This window comes from Aegilops tauschii, chromosome 7 (assembly GCF_002575655.3).
Source record: "Aegilops tauschii subsp. strangulata cultivar AL8/78 chromosome 7, Aet v6.0, whole genome shotgun sequence".
Taxonomy (NCBI): Eukaryota; Viridiplantae; Streptophyta; class Magnoliopsida; order Poales; family Poaceae; genus Aegilops; species Aegilops tauschii.
The window spans coordinates 527,509,600-527,529,747 of record NC_053041.3 but is presented as its reverse complement, the minus strand read 5'-3'; the positions used below and the strand labels follow the sequence as shown (position 1 = coordinate 527,529,747).

Below are 20,148 nucleotides of genomic sequence, written 5' to 3'. Positions count from 1 at the left end.
TGAGCCGGAAGGACTGCGCCTGAATCAACTGAGTTTGGGCGTCGAGAGCCGCCCTCTCCGCAGCCATCCCGATCCCTTCCGCTGCCAGATCTTCCTTGGCTTTCACTAGATCTAACTTTAACTGCGCCACCTCCGCGTCATGCTGAGCTTGATCCGCCGGGTCAACCGCGGCGGTCAACAGGGCCGTCACTTGTCTGTGAGATCCATCAGCACCTGAGCCGGCGAGGGCACCGGGTTTCCCGCCCCAGCAGCAGGGTTCTGAACAGGCTGCGCACCGGCCATGAAGATTCCAACCCGGCTCGGCGGCTCAAACGGGTCTGGAATACTGTCACCATCGAAACAACCCATGAGCCTGCCATCTTGAAGTTGATACAACGAGTTGGACTCATCTGTGGACGACTCGCCGTCAGAGCCGGCGGCCGTCTCATCACCGGGTCCATATCCATCAGAGAGCCCTCCATGGACACATCCCACAAAAGCATGCTTCAAGGCAGGCAGGGCCCGGGCGGGTCGTGCGCGCTGAGCCGTCTCGATGAGATCGGCGCAGAGATCCGGCTCGGGGCCCGGCTCACCAATCTTGCCAATGAAAACATGAATTCCGCCGAAGGTGACCCGGTATCCGTACTCAATTGAGCCGGCGTCGGGGCCCCAGTTTGCATCGTCGATGTAGAGCTTGCCGCGACGACTCTTGGTCATCCGGCCCACAACGTATCCCTTGAGCCCTTCGAAGCTGCCCTTCAAGAACTCAAATCCACCGTGCGCTGGCCCCACGGTGGGCGCCAACTGTCGTGGAATTGTCACGGCAGATGTCCTCAAACTAGGACTTAGTCGTGGAGCCATCGCCGCTAGGAAGCTTGAAGGGGTTAACGGGACAAGGAACACGAAGGTTTATACTGGTTCGGCCCCTTACGGTGAAGGTAAAAGCCTACGTCCAGTTGAGGTGGTATTGATTAGGGTTTCGATGACCAGGGAGCTTAACTGCTATGCCTGGCTCTCGACGAGATCTTTCTTACCCCTAAACCGCTGCCGGGTCGTCCCTTTATATAGAGAGGTTGACGCCCCGCAGCTTCTGAGAGTCCCGGCCGGCTCATAAGAGTGTCCGGCTCAGACTCTCAACTATTCTTGCCTTATACTACAAGTTCTACCTTAATGACGGTTGTAACTACGGGCCTTAAGCCATCTCCGGGTCTTAAGCCCATCTTTGGCCCACCGTCTTCAAGCTTGGCGCCGGGCTTCAGGTGATGATCCTTATGTGTAACCCGGGCCCGCCGGGCGGGTGACTCTAAGGGTTATATCCTCAACACCTTCCTTACCCATTAAGCTTTGCTAGTCTTGACACCCATGGTAATGGGATTGCTGAGTCCTCGTGGCTCACAGATTACTACGACAACAGTTGCAGGTACAGGTTTTGCGATGATCATGACGCAAGAGCGATGTTTCTTGTTTTGGAGTTCTTCTTCTGCTTCTTCTTCGATCAGGGGACAGGTTCCAGGTCGGCAGCCTGGGCTAGCAGGGTGGATGTCGTTTGAGCTTCTGTTTGTGTTCCATCCGTAGTCGGATGTTGATCTTATGTATGATGTATTGTTGTATTCTTGCGGCATGTGTATGCCTTGTATGTATCCCCATCTATTATGTAATGTTGATGTAATGATATCCACCTTGCAAAAGCGTGTCAATATGCGGTTCTATCCTTGGTGGGACCTTCGAGTCTCTTTAGGATAGTATCGCATATTGGGCATGACAAACATCTACGCATAAACCTCGCTCGGATGCCACTGTTGGGAAACGTAGTAATTTCAAAAAAATTCCTACGCACACGCAGGATCATGGTGATGCATAGCAATGATAGGGGAGAGTGTTGTTCACTTACCCTTGTAGACCATAAGCGGAAGCGTTATGACAACGCGGTTGATGTAGTCGTACGTCTTCATGATCGACCGATCCTAGTACCAAACGTACGGCAGCTCCAGGATCCGCACACGTTCAGCTCGGTGACGTCCCACAAACTCACGATCCAGCAAAGTGTCGAGGGAGAGCTTCGTCAGCATGACGGCGTGATGACGGTGATGATGAAGCAACCGGCGCAGGGCTTCGCCTAAGCACTGCAACGATATGACCGAGGTGGAATATGGTGGAGGGGGGCACTGCACACGGCTTGGAACAATCAACTTGTGTGTTCTAGGGGTGCCCCCTGCCCCCGTATATAAAGGAGCAAGGGGGAGGCCAGCCGGCCCTTGTGGCGCGCCAGGAAAGGAGGAGTCCTCCTCCTAGTAGGAGTAGGACTCCCCTTTCCTACTCCTACTAGGAGGGGGAAAGGAAGGAGGAGAGGGAGAAGGAAAGGGGGGGCCTTCCGTAGTCCAATTCGGACCAGAGGGGGAGGGGGCGCGCGGCCTGCCCTGGCCGGCCCTCTCTCTCTCCACTAAGGCCCATGTGGCCCATTAGTTCTCCCGGGGGTTCCGGTAACCCTCCGGCACTCCGGTTTTCTCCGAAATCACCCGGAACACTTCTGTGTCCGAATATAGCCATCCAATATATCAATCTTTATGTCTCGACCATTTAGAGACTCCTCGTCATGTCCGTGATCACATCCGGGACTCCGAACTATCTTCGGTACATCAAAACACATAAACTCATAATACCAATCGTCACCGAAGGTTAAGCGTGCGGACCCTACGGGTTCGAGAACTATGTAGACATGACCGAGACATGTCTCCGGTCAATAACCAGTAGCGGAACCTGGATGCTCATATTGGCTCCTACATATTCTACGAAGATCTTTATCGGTCAAACCGCATAACAACATACGTTGTTCCTTTTGTCATCGGTATGTTACTTGCCCGAGATTCGATCGTCGGTATCTTAATACCTAGTTCAATCTCGTTACCGGCAAGTCTCTTTACTCGTTCCGTAATGCATCATCCCGCAACTAACTCATTAGTCACATTGCTTGCAAGGCTTATAGTGATGTGCATTACCGAGAGGGCCCAGAGATACCTCTCCGACAATCGGAGTGACAAATCCAAATCTCGATCTATGCCAACTCAACAAGGACCATCGGAGGCACCTGTAGAGCACCTTTATAATCACCCAGTTACGTTGTGACGTTTGGTAGCACACAAAGTGTTCCTCCGGTATTCGGGAGTTGCATAATCTCATAGTCATAGGAACATGTATAAGTCCTGAAGAAAGCAATAGCAATGAAATTGTAACGATCATAATGCTAAGCTAACGAATGGGTCTTGTCCATCACATCATTCTCCTAATGATGTGATCCCGTTCATCAAATGACAACACATGTCTATGGTTAGGAAACATAACCATCTTTGATAAACGAGCTAGTCAAGTAGAGGCATACTAGGGACATTCTGTTTGTCTATGTATTCACACATGTACTAAGTTTCCGGTTAATACAATTCTAGCATGAATAATAAAAATTATCTTCTCGGTCATGTCTACATAGTTCTCGAACCCTTAGGGTCCGTCCGCACGCTTAACGTTCGATGACGATCGGTATTATGAGTTTATGTGTTTTGATGTACCGAAGGTTGTTCTGAGTCCCGGATGTGATCACGGACATGACGAGGAGTCTCGAAATGGTCAAGACATAAAGATCGATATATTGGAAGGCTATGTTTGGACACCGGAATGGTTTCGGATGAGTTCGGGCATTCTCCGGAATACTGGGAGGTTACCGGAACCCCCCGGGGGTTCAATGGGCCTTCATGGGCCTTAGTGGAAATAGAGGGCAGCAAGGGAAGTGTGGGGGCGCGCACCCCCTAGGCCCAAACCGAATTGGTTTAAGGCTTTGGGGGTCGGCCCCCTCTTTCCTTCTCCCCTCCTCCTCTTTCCTTCCCCTCCTAGTTGGACTAGGAAAGGGGGGACCTACTCCTAGTAGGAGTAGGATTCCCCCCTTGGGGCGCACCCTATGAGGCCGCCGGCCCCCTCCCCTTGCTCCTTTATATACGTGGCCAGGGGGCACCCCTAGAACACATAAGTTGGCAGTTGTCTTAGCCGTGTGCGGTGCCCCCCTCCACAGATTTCCGCCTCGGTCATATCGTTGTAGTGCTTAGGCGAAGCCCTGCGTCGGTAACTTCATCATCACCGTCATCACGCCGTCGTGCTGAAGGAACTCTCCCTCGACCTCAGCTGGATCTAGAGTTCGTGGGACGTCACCGAGCTGAACGTGTGCAGACCGCGGAGGTGACGTACCTTCGGTGCTAGGATCGGCCGGATCGTCAAGACGTACGACTACATCAACCGCGTTGTCATAACGCTCACGCTTTCGGTCTACAAGGGTACGTAGACAACACTCTCCCCTCTCGTTGCTATGCATCACCTAGATAGATCTTGCGTGATCATAGAAATTTTTTGAAATTACTGCGTTCCCCAATAGGGTCCACCATGCAGCCGGAGGGGGTCTGTGTGGGCTGGTCATCTGGAGCCTGTGGGACTCCCCTTTGGTCCATCTTCTAGTTGTGGAAACTTTTTTTGGTTCATAAAAAAATCACACAAAAATTCAGCGCAATCCGACTCTGTGATTTTTTGACCTATATTTCAAAAGGCAATAGAAAATATGAACTGCCCTTTGACACTGGATTAATAGGCTAGTCCAAATAAAAATGAAATAAATTATTGCCAAAAGTATGTATAAATGATATAAATGTAGCATGAAACAAATAAAAAATACAATGCGTCGGAGTCACTCCACCTTCCCAGCGACACAACATCCATCGCTACCATAAAAAAACACCATCTCGCCCCGTCTCTGCAGTACCTACAACTTGCCCCTATCTCCTGGTTGGGCACACGACGCGATAGTAGAGAGAGGCCAGGTGTTGGTGTGGCTGAAGGGATTCAGGTGTGGGGTAGCTTGAAGGTGGAGTTATGGCGTGGTGGCGACAGGCCACCGGCGGTGGCAGAGGAAGCCGAGAAGAAGAAAAGGAGATAAGGAGATGAGCCGAGAGTGATTTTCTATGGCTGGCTTTGCTTTGGTCTTGAGAAGATAAGGTCAGCGAGATAACGATGGGGAGGCTGGAAAGCGATGACGCGTGGGACTACATGAAAAGCGAGTTGCTCGCGCAAAATGAGCGGCAAAAATCTTAGCCGCCCGTCAAGAGTCGTTTACCTTTTTAAATTTACTGTTTAAAACATGCGGATATGATAAGTACATGATCATCAGGTACGTATATATGGAAAACGAACATTTTTATGGCATTTTAGTTGATGCAAGGATGATGTTATTTTTCATAAGCATAGCAATTTTCTGGCAAAAAATATACTAAGATGGATTTTGCCATTTCTTGCTCATTAAATTTGCCATCTCAAGAAATATTAATTGCTACTCCCTCCGTCCCAGCTAGTACAAAGTTGAGTCACTTATTTTGGGACGGAGGAAGTATAAAAAATGTTGATTTTGCTATGGTCACCTATCTGACGTTCGACGTTGGGTAGTTATCAGCATTCTAAAATACTCCCTCCGTTCCTAAATATAAGTCTTTGGAGAGATTCCATTATGGACCACATACGGAGCAAAATGAGTGAATCTATACTCTAAAATGCATTTAGATACATCTGTATGTTGTCCATAGTGAAAATCTCTGCAAAGACTTACATCTAGAAACAGAGGGAGTATATGTTACCTACTCTGTTTCATAATTTTTATCGTGGTTTTAGTTGTTTTCATGGTAATCAGATGTAACCTGCTAGATAGAAAAGGTCTGTGGCACCACTGATCCCATTTTCTATGTAGGCCCTTATACCTTGTCCCATATTACTATCGCGTGCCACCATCTCAGTCCCATACACTCGGGAAAAAGAGGCGGTGCGAACGTCGACGGCGGCAGAGCTCCGGCGAGCGGCGGCCGGCATTGTCCTTGCGATCCACGCGCTCACGGTAAAAATTTCATAACCCACGCCCTTCTGCTCCCCAGCAGCAGCGCGGCACCACAATTCACAAACCCCTACTCTACACCCCCAGAGCAGGCGGCGTCTTCCCCCTCCGCCTCCATGCCGTCCCCGTCCTCCTCCTCCTCCTCCCCACACCGGAAGCTCCTCTACTCCGTAATCCCGTCTCCCATCTCAAAATCCACCCCGGTTCCGCCCTTCTACTTCCTTCCTCACAGCTCGTCTCGCGTCTCCGTTTCAGTTGATTTGCTGGGCGGTGCAGCGGTGCCGGATGTCGGAGTCGCCGTGCCGGCTCGCAGTCTCCCTCAAGGGTCCCTCGGACCCCGCCGCATCCTCGGCCCTGCGCGTCTCCGGTAACCTAGCAGCCCGAGGCACCGTTCCTTCCGCTTACATTTGGTTCGGTCCCCAATTGTGTGAACTGATGCAGTTTCGGACACTGGAGTCGGGAGCAAGCTGGAGGAGTTCCTGGAGCTGGATGCCCTGGCGCGCGAGACCCCCCTGGAGAAATGGGGTATGTGCTCACCTGCTCGTGCACAAGAATTTTGTTTCATGATGCTAATCTAATCAACTTGCATGAAAAGTTCGGTTCTAATGTATTGGAAATGTCCCTAGTTAGTAACAATGTCAGTAAGTTCTCTCCTAGGTTCCATCTTCAGTTATAGCCTGTTAGAGCATGCGTGAGAGATGTGTAGATGATCAGGTGCTCATGCGGTCATGCCATCAACATTAGTTTGTTAGACGCCACCTTTTCCTATAAAAATTATCACTACCTTTGAAATGAATTGACAGATGAGTCTAGAAATGAGCAGTGGCATCCACACTTCCAACTTTCAAAACAGTTTTCAGGTGTACCAACTGCGATGTGACATGTGATTTCTTTCAGATATTCATTTGGTTTAGTCTTGGCAATATTTCTTGTTCTTAGGTTCAGCTTTCTCTGTCTGACACAGCTTCTCTTTATCTGCAGATGGTACCCTCTTAATCACAACTACTGGTACGCTATCTGTTTCCTTGATGCATTACACTTCTTCACTGTTCCTTTTCACTTATACACCATTTCCTGCTGTATGTTAGAATCTCAGTTCTTTTGTGTACATTGGTGGTCAGTTGTTTTGTAAATACTGGTCGCACACGTTCTAAAATGGCTCCAAAAGGGAATGGAAGGGGCACAAATATGTTTGCAGAGAAGGTTTTATTTGGTTAGTGATATTGTGATATCAGGAAAGCCGCTGATGGGTTCTTGCCTTTCTCCATTTTGTAGGAACCAATGACAAAGCTATTTATCATTACCGATTTAATCTTCATGAGAACGCATCTTCAAGTACAAGATGCAGCAAGATGGCTACCACATACAAGAATAATGCAAAATTCAGGCAGGCCATCTCTTGTCAGTTTGATATCATCCATCATATACTGGGGTCAGTTGAATCATATATGCCTTTTGTCAAAGCAGTGGAACTGAAGTATGTCTTTGCCTTTCAAATGACGCTGATATTGATGACTTCATATTATGGCTGGTTGGTTTTGCACGCAAGGTATGTCTTGCTTAATGTTTATGTTTCTCTCTTTTTTACCACATTTATGGTCAATGTTAGCCAATAGTTTAGCCTTGTGATATGTAATCCCTGTCAATATTAGAATCCCGATCATGAATTTCTAATAAATACTTCCTGAAGAAAGTAACTCAAATATGGCATAATTGTTAACATGTGTGGTATTGTGATTAACATTTATTTCTTTGATGATGGCTCATATATTATCCGACTTACCCATTTTCACATTCACCTATGCAGGTACACGTGCTAAGAGCAGCTGTAAGTATTCTGTACTGCTATATTTTCACAACATATATTTATACATCATTTCATATGATTTCCTTGCCACTGTTAGTATCCATCTTCTCATCAATCACATCCCAATTCTTTTCCTTCCGCATTCCCTTTAATCTTAAGTCATTGCATCCACAACTCAAAGTGCCCAGTGCCTACATATCACAGTGACTATATGGATACATGTATATAGTAGCAGTAATAATGCTGTTTATTACCAAAATGCTGTTTATTATGGGCATGTTAAACTTTAGTCTTTCTTGTTCAAAGGACTATCTTACTCAAATTGCATTCTAGTTTATGAGTCATATGTGGTCTTTTATTTGTTGAAAATGTCATGTTCTATATGGTACAATGAGAAACACCAAAAGTACATAACCCTAGCATTAGGAGGTTCCTGTAGATGTAGAAAGTTCTCAACAGGCTTCAGGTGAAAAAGTATGGATACATTTGCCAAAATTCACATACGTTTGATCTTGGTAATGACAAGACATAATCAATGAAAATTGGATTGACCACACACAGATTTGTAAGGTGTATACTGATGTCCATGCTTTTTACATATGTGGAACCTGCTCATATGAAGATCTACTGATTTCTGCACTGAAACCAATATCCCTGCTGATTCAGTAGAGATATACTTATACCATTATTCCAGCAATGATTCCATTTTTTTCCAAGTATGTGTTCTTGTTTAACTGAAGAATAAGTTTATAATAGATAAGCATATGTGATGTCTTTAGCCTGACCTCTTGAGTGGTTGTGGCATACTTCCAGTTTTTATTGTTGAACATCCAGTAGGCATGAAATTGTAGCATCTCTCTGTTCTTGCCTCTTCCTTTCTTCTTAGCCTGGCCTCTTGATTGCTTGTTTGATTATCTTATGTGTACTTACTCAGAACTTAGCAATTGAGCTCTCTATTGAGCAAACAATAAGTTCTGGATCAAGAAATGTTCGTCTGCCAAATGAATCTGATGATACCCATCTTTCTATTGCCACATCAAGTATTGAGCAGCTAGTTTCTGGTCTTGAAGATTATGCACTCTCACATGGGAACACATGTGACAAGTGTGATGCATGTTGTATGAATAGGTAAAACTTTCACTGTTCAATTTGATATGGCTGCTAGACATATTTTCATGTAGGATGCCAACATTGTTTTGCTCAAACTGCCCATACATGATCCACAATTGGCATTCTGAAATCACCCTACTATTACCTAAACGCGTCTAGAGCAGAATTGTGCGATTTTTGTTCTTTTTCTCCTAAAAAGAGCATACCTCTGTTATATTCTGTTTGTAATTATTTTAAGACTCTTTCATCCTTTTTTCAGTTTCATAGTTAATATGTATATATGTGATATCTTGGCTTTCAGTAGTACTTATTTATCACTAGGACACATCTTTATTTTTTTTTCTCGCACTTATATCTAGACTGAATGATATGCTTGGAGATCTTTCATTTGCTTTCTATTTGCATTTCGTAGTTGATCCACCTTGTTAACCAGATCACTCAGTTTCTTCATTGTGAATTCGTGCTCATGTACATTTTTTTTTCAGTGTCAGATAGAAATAGGAAAAACAATTGAGAATTGGTACTGAAAATTGTCTTACAGTAACTGATTCTTGCATGTATGTGTCAAACATATTTACAGTTGAAGGCATGGATATTTTTACACTGGAAGTCATCAAAACTTTGCGTTTGAGCTATATACTGATGTACGCCTTATCGTTTTCAGTTGTGTATGAGAGAAAACCATTATGTTGGCCCATGTGACATTATTACAACTAGATGTATTATGAGCTATATACTGGATTATTACATTCGTTGCCCACACCCAAGCACGGTCACTTTCAGGCTTCTGCTATGCATGTGCTTGGCTCCTAATTCCAAGCTGTTATCTAGTCTGTAGTCATTATATTCAACCCCTGGCATACTAATGGATAGCACATGCATATTATATAATTCTGGTATGATGAATTCTTCATATTGCTGTTCTGACATATTAGACATAATCTCTAAGTTTATTCTTCTGCTTTCTGACTCTCATGTCAGAGATCGTCTGAAGGTTGGAACTGGATCTGCCAAGAATTCAGACAGAAGAAGAGATAAAGGGCTACTTGTTGAAATAGCCATAATGGTTGCGCATACTGCATCTGATTTGAGTTGTTGGATGGTTAATTGTTCATCTACTCAGGTTTACATCAAACCATTGAGTTACAGAATCTGTCTTTGCAGTTACATACTTGCATTTTACTACTCATATGATTCAACCGAGCTCATTGCTTCTGACGGATGGTGAATGGTCTATTGCAGGTTTTGCATTTTCAAGACTTCGTACCCTGCCCCATTTCACAGTCATCCTTCAATGTGCTCATGAGTATGGACTGGCAAAGCTTCGGTTTCAAGTTAAAAGGAGGTTTCATGGATGACGAAGGAAATGCTGTGCTTGAGTGGGATAACCTGACATTTGCTCGTGTTGATATTGCCATTCACACTTACCATGGAATATATCCAGCTCTCGTTTTGCGCATACTTTCATTTTCTATTGGTTGTTTGGGCGTGGATATTCAGCATGGGTTTTTCCCAATTGTTTTTCTCCAGTTATCCTTGACTTGCTTTAGCTACAGTACAAGAATGGCAGAGATCTGAACCAGATAAATATGTTGTGAGGAAGGCACTTAAGCTTGCATTGCATAACCTGAAAGCAAATCATGCAGGAGAGTTTATCAGTTGTCATGGAAAGAAGGTATGTGTTACTGTACATGTTTTCTGCTAACCAGCATATTTGTGAAGACTTTGTTGTGAATTGACTCCCCTTTCCATGAAAATAAGCGTAAGCACCAGTCTGGTTCATCTTGATAATGAGCTCTGTAAAATAGAACCACAACTTCCAAGTATGTCCTCAGCTACTCTTGCAGTAGGTATCACCAGGACATGGTTGGAAGTTTGGTTGGTTTACAGTGGCAGCTAACTACACTTCCTTTCATACTGATCCATTTCATTCATCCCCGAAAGAAATTGTTAATGCCATTCCAGTTCATCTTGGTAGTGAGCTCTGTATCATATTTACAGGCTACCTACAACTTCCTAGTACTGTTCACTAACCACTTCTGTTTGCTGCACCTTGCTACCTGAACTGACGACAAGCAAAGCATTGTGGTAACGCGCTGTTCATGCCATTCCAGATCCTCGAGTACGTCCCCGACCTCGCGCAGTCGATCGCCGGCCTGATCTCGTCGTCCAACGACCGGGAGTTCCGAGACGAATGCGCCGCGCTCCTCGGGCTGGGCTCCGGTCAAGACGTCTCGGAAGGGGCGGTCAGGTCCTGCATCGGCGACAGGATGGCCCGCATCATAGAGATGGGCGACGGCAAGGAGAAGGCCGAGGACGGCGCGCCGCCCTACCTGTTCGAGTGCGAGAAGCTGGATGAAGACAGCCCGCTGCTCGACGAGGAAGATGGAGACGACGACATGATTTTTGATTTCTAGCATCGTAGTCAACTAGGAGTATGATACGACAGCCGTGCTAGATAAGTTTATGTACGCTGACAAGCGTCGTTGCTTCCTTCTCCCGTAAATGTATAAACATCACATATATGTCGTACGAGATGTTACCATATTTTGTATGAATTTGGTTAAATTCAAACAGATTTGACCTAGATCCAAGCTAAAATTTGGTACAAATTTCCCATTGTTTTAGATGGAAAAACACGGGAACCTTCCCAGAAATTCCACGGAGATTATTCCCCCGTGGGACTGGGAGGGCAGCGGTGCACGGATGCGTGTGGGTGTGCCCGAGCCGAACCCGCGTTTCGCTTTACAGCATGTGAAGGCTCCGCTCGCGCACCGCTTGACCGGTCCTCCTCCCACACCCACGCACGCACGGAACCCAGCCCACCCCACCGACCGGCTCGCCCCCATCCCCCAGAAATCCCCAACCCAGGCGGCGAGCGACGACCATGGAGCCCGTCGGCGGCGGCGGCGGGGGCGCGTCCTCGGCGGCGGAGCGGTACCGCGCGGAGGCGGCGCGGGCGTTCCAGCACTACCTGGACCGGGCGGCGCCGCACACGGCGGGGCGGTGGGCGGGCACGCTGCTGGCCGCCGCCGTCTACGCGCTGCGGGTCTACTACGTCCAGGGCTTCTACGTCGTCTCCTACGGCCTCGGCATCTACCTCCTCAACCTCCTCATCGGCTTCCTCTCCCCCATGGTCGACCCGGAGCTGGAGGCACTCGACCAGGCCGGCCCCGCGCTCCCCACCCGCGGCAACGACGAGTTCAAGCCCTTCATCCGCCGCCTCCCCGAGTTCAAGTTCTGGTAGTATATCCATCTCTTCTGCTGCCCCCTTCTCGTCTCCGGTCCCCTTTGATTCGATTGCGTGAAATTGGTGCTGAATTCGAGATCAGATGCAGTACCCTTCTCGAGACCCAGATTTGATCGAACAGCTCGCTTTTTTTTTCCGGCAGTTTCGCAAGATTCGCCTGCCAGCAAGTGGGCTCACCAACAACCCATTTGTAAATGGGTGGATAGCTGGAACATTTATACAGCCTTGCTAATTCATGTGCCTTGCCAGCTCCTACGTTAGATGTGGTACACCCATTTTGTTGACCTGCTTGAGGGTTTTCCTTTCATAGTCGGAGCCACTTGCTGACAAAGTTTTCCAGTGCAATTGCTTAGGATTGCATATACTCTAGGTGAACTCTTGCACTTCTGTGCAATTGAACTTTTGTAGTGCAGCGACCTAAGGTTGCATATTCTGGAAAGGATATGTTGCGTTTTCTAGGTGAGCTCTTGCGCTTTTGTGCAAGTTCCATCTTGTTAACTGCTGTTGCTTCCCTATGAAGAGCTGTTAACCTTCCACTTTGTAAAGAAAAAGAACTCCTTGTTAAGTCATTGTAGTGTTCTTTCGGTGGTAGTCTCAGCGTTGTATGCATGGTTCAGAAGTTCAGATGGGATTCTACAATCAATCTCTTTCCAATTTGCAAGTAGTATATGTTAACTGCTCTGCCGCATTGCTTTTCTAGAGATTGTGATGTTCTTTCAGTGGTATTTATTCTGCTGTTGTATGGTTCAGAAGCTCAGATGGGATCACACAGACAATCTCTTTCCAGTTACTTTGCTCACGTGCTACAGATTAAGTTCACAAACTGCTTCTGTAGCATCACTGCTTTTCCCCAGCAAGCTCAATGGAAACATACATTAGCTGCTTTTGGAGCACATGAAGTAACGTTTTTTCTATGGAATAACTATGTTGATGGTATGGAATAGGCACTAGTTTGAAAAGATTTTGTTTTCTGGTGTCTATGGGTTCGCGGCCTTTGTCCGTCTGTTATGCTGTGTGCAGTGCAAATGTACAAAAACTACACTAACCTACTGCTGCTCTTTTCAGGTATGCCATCACAAAAGCCTTCTGTGTTGCTTTTGTCATGACATTCTTCTCGGTATTTGATGTTCCAGTCTTCTGGCCAATACTACTCTGCTATTGGATTGTGCTCTTTGTCCTGACAATGAAGCGGCAGATTTTACATATGGTCAAATACAAGTATGTCCCATTCAGCATGGGGAAGCAGGTACGAGTTTGCTGCTGGTTGGAAGTTAATTAGTTTCTTCAGCTGCTTTAAACTTAAGTAGACCGTGCTTTCTGCAATATCTGCAAAGTTGTTTCCATGCCCGGTCAGTCATTACATGTTTAATGCCGATTGATCATTGATGCACAGTTGCCAGTGTCACTTGTACTACTTGGTGCCGTGAGGCAGTCAGAATAGAACCCTGTGAATGCTTCCCGATTGAATTTTCCATTTACTTTGATCTGGAGTAAACTATACTCCCTCCGTAAACTAATATAAGAGCGTTTAGATCACTACTTTAGTTTACAGAGGGAGTATATGTTTAGGAGCTCAGGAGCTAGCATGTCATTATTAACTGGTCATATGATGCATTATATTGGTCCACCATGGATTAGCAAGCTTTTTAACACCATACCAGCATATTCTCCCTGGGATATCCACTTCAAAAGTTAGCGAAGTTACCATATTTCGGCTTACTAATCTTCGCTTGCAATTTCCAATGCAGAAGTACGGAGGAAAGAAAGGCCCATCAACCAGTGGATCCAAAGATTGATGCGCAGATGCCAAATCCCTGTGTCGCTCTTCTGCGAGGCGACAGATAATCAGATGATGGTGCTGGCATGGTGGTTTTATTAGTACAACTACTGACAGTGAATGTACAAACTAGTAACTTTTTCATTGGTTGGTGATACCTTGTTCTGCGTAGTAGATCAGTAGTAGCTTCCGTACTCTGATCATTTGTCACGTATTCTGTTGTAGTACTGTGAGAGTGTGCAATGCAAATCAAAACCGTTGGGACTCGTGCAACTCTTGTTGCTACCACCTACTCCATTTCCTGTAGGATCTCTGCAATTTGCTTCTGCAACACATGATTTCAGTGACTTTTCTTATATGTTCATTTTTTGCCGTTCAAATATATGCAAAGTTCAGATTTGGTCCAATACTAGGCAACATTTTTTCTTTTCTTGAGGCCCAATACTAGACAACACCATCGATTGTTAAAAAACTGGGCAATGTTGGTCGCGCTCCCTGTGCAAAGTGATTTCATGGATGAAATTTGCCACGGCTCCTTTGATTCGAAGGCATTTAGTAGAATTTGTGGAGGATTTGGATCCTTAGAACTTTCCCTATGTTGGTCGTTATTTGATTCGCTGGATTGAAATCCAAGGAACTCTTACTTGGGATTCTTTTGCACTCTATCTTGGAGGAAAATTGGTGGAATTTCTTTTGCTTTTCCCGTGCTATCAAACAATGGTTTATCTGAATTCATGTAGTTTTGTAATTTTGTACTCCCTCCGTTTCCAAATGTAAGTCTTTTTAGAGATTTCAACAAGTGACTACATACGGAGCAAAATGAGTGAATCTACACTATAAAATATGTCTACATGCATCCGTATGTTGTAGTCCATTTTAAATGTCTAAAAAGACTTGTATTTAGGAACGGAAGGAGTAGGATTAAAGAGGACACAGCACTCTAACCCTACTTTTTTCTTGTTCATGTGTTTTTGAGAATTTTTTGGAGCAAGTAGGCCCCTTCTCTCTTTTCTTCCTCACGAGTCACTTGACAATCAGAACCGATGTGGCTTGTGCAACGATTGTTAGCACTTCTTCATTTCCCAGAGGTTTGGCTTTGTGCAGCAATCGTTGGTACTCCCGTCATTTCATAGAGTTTCTCTGCTACTATTCACATTTGTTACGCCTGACTACAATGACTTGTCGTTTTTCTTTTTGCGGCAATACAATGACTTGTCGTTGCAAAAACGCAGTATGTGTTGTAGTATATCTGAAAATTGTAGATCAACCACTCTGTATGGCATATTTGCTCTCATAACATACAAGAACATGAGATCATGAATAAAAGGAATCTGATGGAGTTACCGATTGGTTAGTAAACCAGAAGAAAATCCAGTTCCTTGTTTCTCAGAGCGCTTTTTTCCTAAGACACAGGCGGAGAAGTAACCCTGGCTGCCACGTCTATCCGTCTCGTCGCCGAGTAAAGCCCGTGCGACACCGACGGGGGCGGGGAGGCCTGGATCGGGGGCCTTCTCTGAGGCGTTGGAGGGTTGTTGTGAAACGGCAAATGAGATGTGTGCTCGAGTGTCAGCCTTTGTCAAGCGATGCACGACATTGGCGTTGGTGAAGCCAACGTCGACCGAAGGAATCCAGTGTGGAGGTCTTCATCGGTGACCCAACCTGGTCGGGCTTCTGTGCATTGTTTTGAACGGCGGCGAGTTCAGCATCAGATCCAAACCTATCGTACAACGGCATGGGTGTTTTGTTTCAGGTCTTCTTTAGAGAATCTTTGTATGTGGTTTGGGGCAGTGAAGCGACCGCGTTGCCCCAGAGTAGGAATGATATTCTCTATGCGGGTGGAGGGCATGTTTTTTCGCTGGTGGAGGGCCCTATTCCCCGTTTCATTTGTGTGTGTTTTCGTTGGTGGAGCACGAGTGGAGCTATATATTTGACGAGTCGTTTGGATTCCAGACGGTTTAGGTATCCGGTGGATCTTATCTAGATTTGGTCGGCTTTCGTGGTACTCGGAGATTGTACAACCCCTTATCGACATCCTTTTCTCCGGGTTGTCAGCATTTCCTAGTCTGCATCAACGACTTCCCGACCGTTGCTTCTACAAACTCATGGATTTCAAAAAGTTAGGATCGTCGATGCGAAGGCCTAGAAGCGGCATCAAGCTATGCCCACGACACGCCGCCGATGGATGCGGGACGAAGAAGACTTCGGCTCCCCTAAGATTTTGAATGTATTTCTATTTTTTCTGCAAGGGTGTCTTTTTATAAGGACCGATGATACTTAATAACGAAGGGAGTAGTAATCACAACAAACGCGTGATACACCTACTTACTAGACCCAACATGATAGAGCTGTAACAAACCCAAGTTCTTAATTAACCGCAAGATCTAAATGTATTATTTTCATGAACATAATTCTTGTTTACCCCCATCCGTTTCAAAATAAGTGTTATGGTTTTAGTTCAATACCACGACACTTAGTTTTGAACGGTGGATCAACTCTCTAAAAAGAGTCAAAATACTTGTGTGCTTCTTTGTGAAGGGTGAAATAGTGTTAGAAGAGAGAGAAAGAGTTTTTTTGCATAACAGGGAAAAAGAGTTAGCAGTAGGGTTTATATTTTGGTACCCACTGAAATTACCGAAATTTCAGAAGTTTGGTGATTTTTTTAATCATATTTTGTAGTTATAAGAAGTTGATAGAATATAAAGTGAGTGGAATCTAGTGTTCCTTATGCGAGGAGGAGTGGAATTTGGTGCTAGGAGTTGCTGTTGCAAAGCAAAAGAGCAGTCATGGGTGCGGTCGGGGGCGAGCAGCTTGTGAGGCCGTGGTCTGACTGTTCGACCCCACCTGTCAGCCGAACGAGCAGCTCTGTTTATCTCGCCCGTGGACTCTCCCTCTCGGAGACTGCGTAGTGGAACGAGTAAACAGATCTGCTCTCTCCCTCTCTTTCTCTCTCGTCCGCGGCGATACGATCCGAGATGGCGATGAGGGCGTGGAGGCGGAGCGCGGCGGCGAGGGCCCCGGCGCACCTGTGCCTTTGGCTGGCGCTCGTCGCCGCCACCCTGGTGCTCGCCCAGGTGCTCATCCACCTCGTCCGTCTACCGCGAACCCATCCCCTTACTTTTCCGCTTGCCGATTTGTTCGCCGATCTGATCGTTTCTCTGATACGGTTAATCGTTGCCCTCGCGCTGATGTCTGAACCTGTCTGCCGCGGATCCGGACGGCTTATATGTGTTAGGGTTTGATGTGGTTGGTGTCTCTGTATGGGATGCGTACTTACGATTTTCTTCCTTGTTTTCAGGGCAAGAAATCCAACCTTTCTGAGGTGACGCACAAGGTCTACTTCGACATCGAGATCGACGGCAAGCCCGCAGGTCTGTGCTGAACCCCTGGCCGCAGATTTATTTTCAGATCAGCGCGATGTATCATCCCAGCATGGGGCAGACAGTAGACTGCTACTGATACAACCAATATCGCATGCCTGTTTCCTGGCCTAGAAAGCCCGGTTTGTAGTTAGACGTTGAGTGATTCCTTTTGCTTTGGATCGTTGAAAAAATTGTGAGATCGACATTGAAATTGAATTTTCATGTTTAGATGGCTGCACCGCGCCTAATTTTGTTTTATGTTTATAAGTGAGAAAAATATTCACTGGTGTGCTATTCATGTATGTTCTTATTGTGCATCTCTTTCCATTGTTTGATTGATCCGGTGGCATTTAAATTGATTCTGAATTGTCATAGGTCGGGTTGTCATGGGACTTTTCGGCAAGGCTGTTCCTAAAACCGCAGGTATCATCTCCTTACTGTTCGAGTTACAAACCATGTACTCATTTACTGGATGACAGAAATGCTAATGGCTTGATATCTTTTGTTCTACAGAGAACTTCAGAGCACTCTGCACAGGTATGCTTCCGTACTACTTGCGCTGTTACATTCTTTACGCCGTCTGCTTGTTGGAGTTTCCAGATGATTAGTCTGATGGCAAGGCTGGCGTTTGGAATAAAATCTGCTCTATCCAATTACTGTTACTTGTTATTTTGGCTAATCTTCAAGTTATTTAGCCAATCAAATATAATTGCCTTCCTCAGAAAGTCAAAACATAATTGCACAATGGAAATTATATAACTCATTTGATGCATGCTATGCTTGTAACATGGCAAAGCTGTGCTTACCTTTTTCCTTGAAGAGAAGGAATCTACCTGTATTGTTTCCTCATTATTTCAAATCCAAGTTTACCATTCTAGACACAAGAATGTAGAGAGAATGGTGGCAGCCTGTTTTCCTGCAAAGTTTTGGGGATCATCTGTTTAAATTCCAAACCCCCTCGAGCATAATTGAAGGTTCTATGTTGTAAGTTCTGCACGGTCTCAAGGAGTAGCCCTGTGTGCAGAATTTTGATTGTTCATCCCTTGCTCTACCATACAAGTGCCTAAATATGAATGTCAATATGAAAAAAGAGAAGAAATTAAGTAACTGGCTGAGTTCGTAGTTGTCTAGTGCCTAGTCTAAGTATATTTTACTTCATGAAAAGAAAGGTGGATAACTGTCGTTACACTCTTCATAAGTTCATATTCCAACATAGAGTATTACGAAAGCCTATCACTATTTACTGCATATTCATTATATTCAGAATATCTGCTTTATTAGTAATACAATCTGTATAGTAGCTTCTCTCTATGATGTCTGCTAGTGGTTGCTGACCATGCCCCACTTAATCGTCATACAGGAGAGAAAGGTATGGGCAACAGCGGCAAACCTCTCCACTACAAGGGGAGTTCGTTCCACAGAATTATCCCCAGCTTCATGATCCAAGGAGGCGACTTCACTCTTGGTGATGGAAGGGGTGGTGAATCAATCTACGGCACAAAGTTCGCCGATGAGAACTTCAAGCTCAAGCACACTGGACCAGGTAATGATCCTTGTTTCTTGAAATCCATTTTGCAACTGGAAGAGCTCCGTTAGAATGATAGCCCTGGTTAAGCCATCCTCCTTTTTCATTGACTGGTTGTCGGTGCAGGCTACCTTTCCATGGCCAATGCTGGGAGAGATACCAACGGATCCCAGTTCTTCATCACCACTGTAACTACGAGCTGGTAATTCTTCACGATGCTTTGTAATCGCAGTAATTTGTGCTAAACCTTTTGTTCTGTTGGGAGTTGGGACTTTGTTGTTGATGATATACACTCTGTATTCTAGGTTGGATGGCAAGCACGTCGTGTTCGGCAAGGTGTTGTCTGGAATGGACGTGGTCTACAAGGTCGAGGCCGAGGGCAAGCAGAACGGGACACCAAAGAGCAAAGTTGTCATTGCTGACAGCGGGGAAGTGCCGCTGTGATGACCTGAAACGGTCTCTGGTGGAAAGCTACGGTGACTAGTTTCCGTTGTAGAAGCGTTATTATCCGGACTGTTTTCGTGTACTTCCGTGTGAATTTAGACGGCAAGTTTTTTCCTCTTTACTATAAAAAAGTACAATGACTTGCTTACCCGTGATCTGGCTGGCAACTTTGAAGGTATCATACACCACCGTTCTGTTGTCAGTATCTCTTTTGCTGCATATTTGCTGGGGTTATTTACCTTAGAGACATTGCCGTTATGCGCCTTTTAATTTGAACGATAAATGATCATCAGCAAGCAAATATTCCCGCTTAGTTCTGCAAGATTGTTGGCCGATACCTTTGTTAGAAACGCATGAGTCTCGTAGTAATTTTGTACTGTGAAAATCTCTAGAGGAACATCTCCTACCTTTATATAAAGAAACAGTTGAAGCACTGTCCCTATTGGTTTATGCAAATGCTGCGCCTTTCTGTAGACGAAGCTCCACCACTGCCCCGTAGAGGAATCTCCAACAAACCTCCACCACTACACAGTATACGGCAATATTCTCTTTTTTCCTTTGACGCGTGCTGCAGTATTCCCTTTCCCTCGCAGAAACAGAAATATTGTCCACCACTACGTTTCTCATACGATAGAATCCCGTTCCTTTTTCTCATACGATAATCTACAATCCTCCTTTTCTCGTACGAGAGACACTATAATGAATGAATACATCCCCTAAAAATAAATAAATAAATAAATGAATGAATACATAAAAAACGAATAGAGCCCGTGGCTTAAATAAAGAATAGAAAAAAAAATGAGTTATGCAAAGACACGGCGAGCAACCCTAGAAGCCGCATCTTCCATCCAACCAACATATTTTTCTTCCATCTTTCATAGTATAAAAAAAAAGGAGGAATCCTAGAAGGGCCATCAGGGCCGCTGGCTCCAGATCGGACGGCGGAGCGGGCGGAGCAGCGCGCCCCAGGGGGCCTAATAATTGGC

At 45.6% G+C, this 20,148-nt stretch overlaps 3 protein-coding genes across 5 annotated transcripts; all 3 read left to right on the top strand.

Moving 5' to 3' along the window:
• Nucleotides 1-5,681: 5,681 nt before the first annotated feature.
• Nucleotides 5,682-11,419, top strand: LOC109782169 (type 2 DNA topoisomerase 6 subunit B-like). 2 transcript variants are annotated; one of them, XM_073504995.1, is made up of 13 exons: nt 5,682-5,893; nt 5,978-6,060; nt 6,146-6,257; nt 6,332-6,415; nt 6,872-6,898; nt 7,166-7,277; nt 7,358-7,439; nt 7,698-7,718; nt 8,632-8,825; nt 9,789-9,930; nt 10,050-10,244; nt 10,363-10,482; nt 10,922-11,419. In XM_073504995.1, the coding sequence occupies exons 2-13, from the start codon at nt 6,007-6,009 to the stop codon at nt 11,222-11,224; spliced, it is 1,446 nt and encodes a 481-aa protein (XP_073361096.1). In that variant the 5' UTR covers nt 5,682-5,893; nt 5,978-6,006; the 3' UTR covers nt 11,225-11,419. The 2 variants fall into 2 exon arrangements, with proteins under 2 accessions (XP_073361096.1, XP_073361097.1); XM_073504996.1 differs by having other exon boundaries at nt 5,740-5,893; nt 5,983-6,060.
• Nucleotides 11,420-11,504: 85 nt separating this feature from the next.
• On the top strand, nt 11,505-14,107 carry LOC109782170 (protein RER1A). The gene is made up of 3 exons (XM_020340768.4): nt 11,505-12,050; nt 13,123-13,303; nt 13,806-14,107. The coding sequence occupies exons 1-3, from the start codon at nt 11,695-11,697 to the stop codon at nt 13,851-13,853; spliced, it is 585 nt and encodes a 194-aa protein (XP_020196357.1). The 5' UTR covers nt 11,505-11,694; the 3' UTR covers nt 13,854-14,107.
• A 2,502-nt stretch (nt 14,108-16,609) lies between these two features.
• LOC109782168 (peptidyl-prolyl cis-trans isomerase CYP19-4) lies at nt 16,610-19,367 on the top strand. Of its 2 annotated transcripts, none has more exons than XM_020340765.4 (7): nt 16,610-16,905; nt 17,130-17,202; nt 17,569-17,616; nt 17,707-17,730; nt 18,554-18,736; nt 18,845-18,920; nt 19,024-19,367. In XM_020340765.4, exons 1-7 carry the CDS (start codon nt 16,807-16,809, stop codon nt 19,160-19,162), a joined length of 642 nt encoding a protein of 213 aa, XP_020196354.1. In that variant the 5' UTR covers nt 16,610-16,806; the 3' UTR covers nt 19,163-19,367. The 2 variants fall into 2 exon arrangements, with proteins under 2 accessions (XP_020196354.1, XP_020196353.1); XM_020340764.4 differs by having other exon boundaries at nt 16,728-16,920.
• The last annotated feature ends 781 nt before the right edge of the window (nt 19,368-20,148 follow it).